We start from the raw sequence: 2851 nt of genomic DNA on the forward strand, positions 1-2851 counted from the left end.
AGGCGAAAGTGGCAATATCCTTATGGATATTATATTATATATATTATAATACCTTTATAGGTATTGTCTTCGGATTTCTTGGGTTTAGTACTTGTCTTATAATCGGAAGGTGAGATATTTTACGGCACGGATTGCTAGAGACGTGGCTATCGTACGTAACTCGCACAAATGATGGACAAGAAAAGAATAAAGTAATAAAACAATTTGGCCGGTTCGGGCCGGCTGAACATCCTCCCCCCGTTGAGAGAGGGTATCGATCAATACTGCACTATATGTTTAAATCTGAATTGCAACCCAATAAACTGATTATGGTGTAGAGGCAGCAACAATGCTAGTGACGGGATTCTGATGTTTGTTTCTTGGTAGGACCAATAAGATTAGGTATGTCCTTCATCTCGCCGTATGGTATACAGAGTCGTTTGGACACCTGCATGTAGTTGAGCGCGGTGTCCGCTTTCAATGATCACGGACGTAATCCGTACCTTTGGGAGAATTAGGGGGTGTTCCTGGTTGAAGGGCATTGGTGAATGCTTTAAGCGTCCACCGACTCGCAGCATCCTGTCATCATCTAGGAAGGGGTTCAATTGTTGCAATTTACCCTTCACTGTCTGATTCTTGGTGAGGCATCGAATTTCTTCTGCGAAGAAAGTTGGACTTTGTTGGATGATTTCCACCGAAGACAATATGCAATGACTCGCTGCATCTTCGTCCATGATGAGTATCTCTCTAGAAAGGATATGTCTGATAGCATTGTCGCTAGACAGATTGCGGTTTTTTGCTCTAGAACTATCGACGGTACGGCACCTTCCCAGAGTGGCCAAATGGGTGGTTCTTCGTGTAGCCATTCTGGGCCGTGGTACCAGATTGATGATCGTAGGAATTCTTCTGGTGTTTGACCTCTTGAGATTAAGTCAGCGGGGTTATCGGTGGTAGGCACGTGGCTCCAATTTTCCACGTTGGTTTTGCTTTGAATTTCTGCGGCTCTGCTTGCTACGAATGTCTTTAAAAGATGTGGGGACGTTTGTAGCCAGTGGAGAACTATTGTAGATTCGGTCCAAAAGGTGGTATGTTTGATTGGTAGCTGCAGGGCCTCTCGTACTGTGTCTGGTATAATGATGATAGCAGAAGGGCGCCGCAAAGTTCGATGCGAGGAATTGACTGAGTCTTCAGAGGTGCGACCTTGCATTTCGCGACTAAAATGGTGACATGGACATGGCCATGTTCGTCAATTGAACGCATGTATATGCAAGCGCCAAAGGCGCGTTCACTGGCGTCACAAAAACCGCGCAATTCGAGTTCTTTTGCTCCGGTAGCGATGGTTTTCCTTTGGAACACGACATCGTTCAGGAGTGGTAGTCTCTGATAATATTGGATCCATTCGGTATGGATCTCCATCGGTAGTGACTCGTCCCAGTCTACCTCCATGGTCCAGAGCTTCTGGAGCAGAATCTTCGCCACAATGATTACCGGGCTCAGAAGCCCTAATGGGTCGTAGATCTTCGCGATTTCGGAACTTATTGACCTTTTGGTGATGGGTCCGATGGATTTGGATGTGGTGACCGCGTAAGAAATGGAGTCGTCCGATGAATTCCACACAACTCCGAGCGTTTTTATTGTGGATGACTCTCCGAGCTGAGGCCTTTTATTCAGGTTTTCCTCTGCCAAACCTTGCAATAGGGCTGGATGGTTAGACGCCCATTGTCGGATGTTTAACCCTGCTGTGTTTAGCAGGTTTGTTAAGTCTTCCCGTAATGAGAGAGCTTCATCAAGAGTCGACGCCCCCGTAATCGCGTCGTCGATATAGAAATCCCGGGTCAATGCCTGTGCCGCTTTGGGAAACTGATGTCCCTCGTCTTGCGCAAGCTGTGTGAGGCATCGAATCGCAAGATATGGTGCTGCGGAGAGTCCAAATGTGACGTGTTTAATTCGAATGTTTTCACGATTCCGGTACTGTCGCGCCAAAGGATGCGTTGGCATTTCCGGTCTTCTGGACGGACGAGAAATTGACGGTACATCTTTTCGATGTCACCTGTCAATACGTATTGGTGATTGTCGAGTCTAAGTAAAATATACAGAAGATCGTCTTGGATTTTTGTCCCAGTAAGCAGTGTGTCGTTGAGGGCAGTTCCTGACGTCGTAGCTGCTGACCCATCGAATACTACTCGCAACTTGGTGATTAGGCTCGTAGTTTTCATCACTACGTGATGTGGTAAATAATGGGGTGAGTAGCAGGGGCACTCCCCCCGATTACCCATCCTAGTCGAGTTTTTTGCATGTACAGATCTGGACCATTGGGAGGTGAAAGGTTGATCTGTCCAATGCTTAAGATAGAGAGAGCTGCCCCAGCGCCCAAGAGAAGATCGACTGGAGCGGAGAGATGGAAACTTGGGTCGGCCAAAAGAAGATTTTTTGACACGCTTATGCGAGATCGGTCAATTGTTTGACCGGGACTGCATGATGAAATGGTCGGGATAACGAGGAATGTTAACGTCCGTTGATAGTTGCTAATTCGAGATTTGATGGTAGCCGTAACCGCGTGTTTCGCGTAGGTCGTCATGGTATTGACAGCTCCAATGGGAAATAAACATTTATTATGTGGAAGTCCGAGTCTTTTTGCGAGAGATTCACTCATGAAATTAGTGGTTGCGCATGTGTCGATTAAGGTTCGGCATTGGATTGGTTGAGTCTGATTGTTCAAGATGGAAACCTGTGCTGTGACTAAGAGTTCATTTGTTATCGTGTTTGCAATGTAGGTGTGGTGGTTCTGTATTCCCGTCGGAGTTCAGAAGCCGCGAGTCATTGTGGTGATGAGGACTGGAATTCGTCGGGCCTCTTTGACCTCGTGGGTGAG

General features: G+C 46.8%; 1 protein-coding gene across 1 annotated transcript; it reads right to left on the reverse strand.

Annotated features, from left to right (window-relative positions):
* Positions 1-1038: 1038 nt before the first annotated feature.
* LOC143262186 (uncharacterized) lies at positions 1039-1977 on the reverse strand. Its single transcript, XM_076528052.1, has one exon. The coding sequence runs from the start codon at positions 1975-1977 to the stop codon at positions 1039-1041; it is 939 nt and encodes a 312-aa protein (XP_076384167.1).
* Between the last annotated feature and the right edge of the window lie 874 nt (positions 1978-2851).

This window comes from Megalopta genalis, unplaced genomic scaffold (assembly GCF_051020955.1).
Source record: "Megalopta genalis isolate 19385.01 unplaced genomic scaffold, iyMegGena1_principal scaffold0095, whole genome shotgun sequence".
In the NCBI taxonomy this organism is placed as follows: Eukaryota; Metazoa; Arthropoda; class Insecta; order Hymenoptera; family Halictidae; genus Megalopta; species Megalopta genalis.

Excerpts from the sequence above, each read along its gene's own strand:
- LOC143262186 (XM_076528052.1), bottom strand. The coding sequence starts at position 1,977 with ATGCCAACGCATCCTTTGGCGCGACAGTACCGGAATCGTGAAAACATT.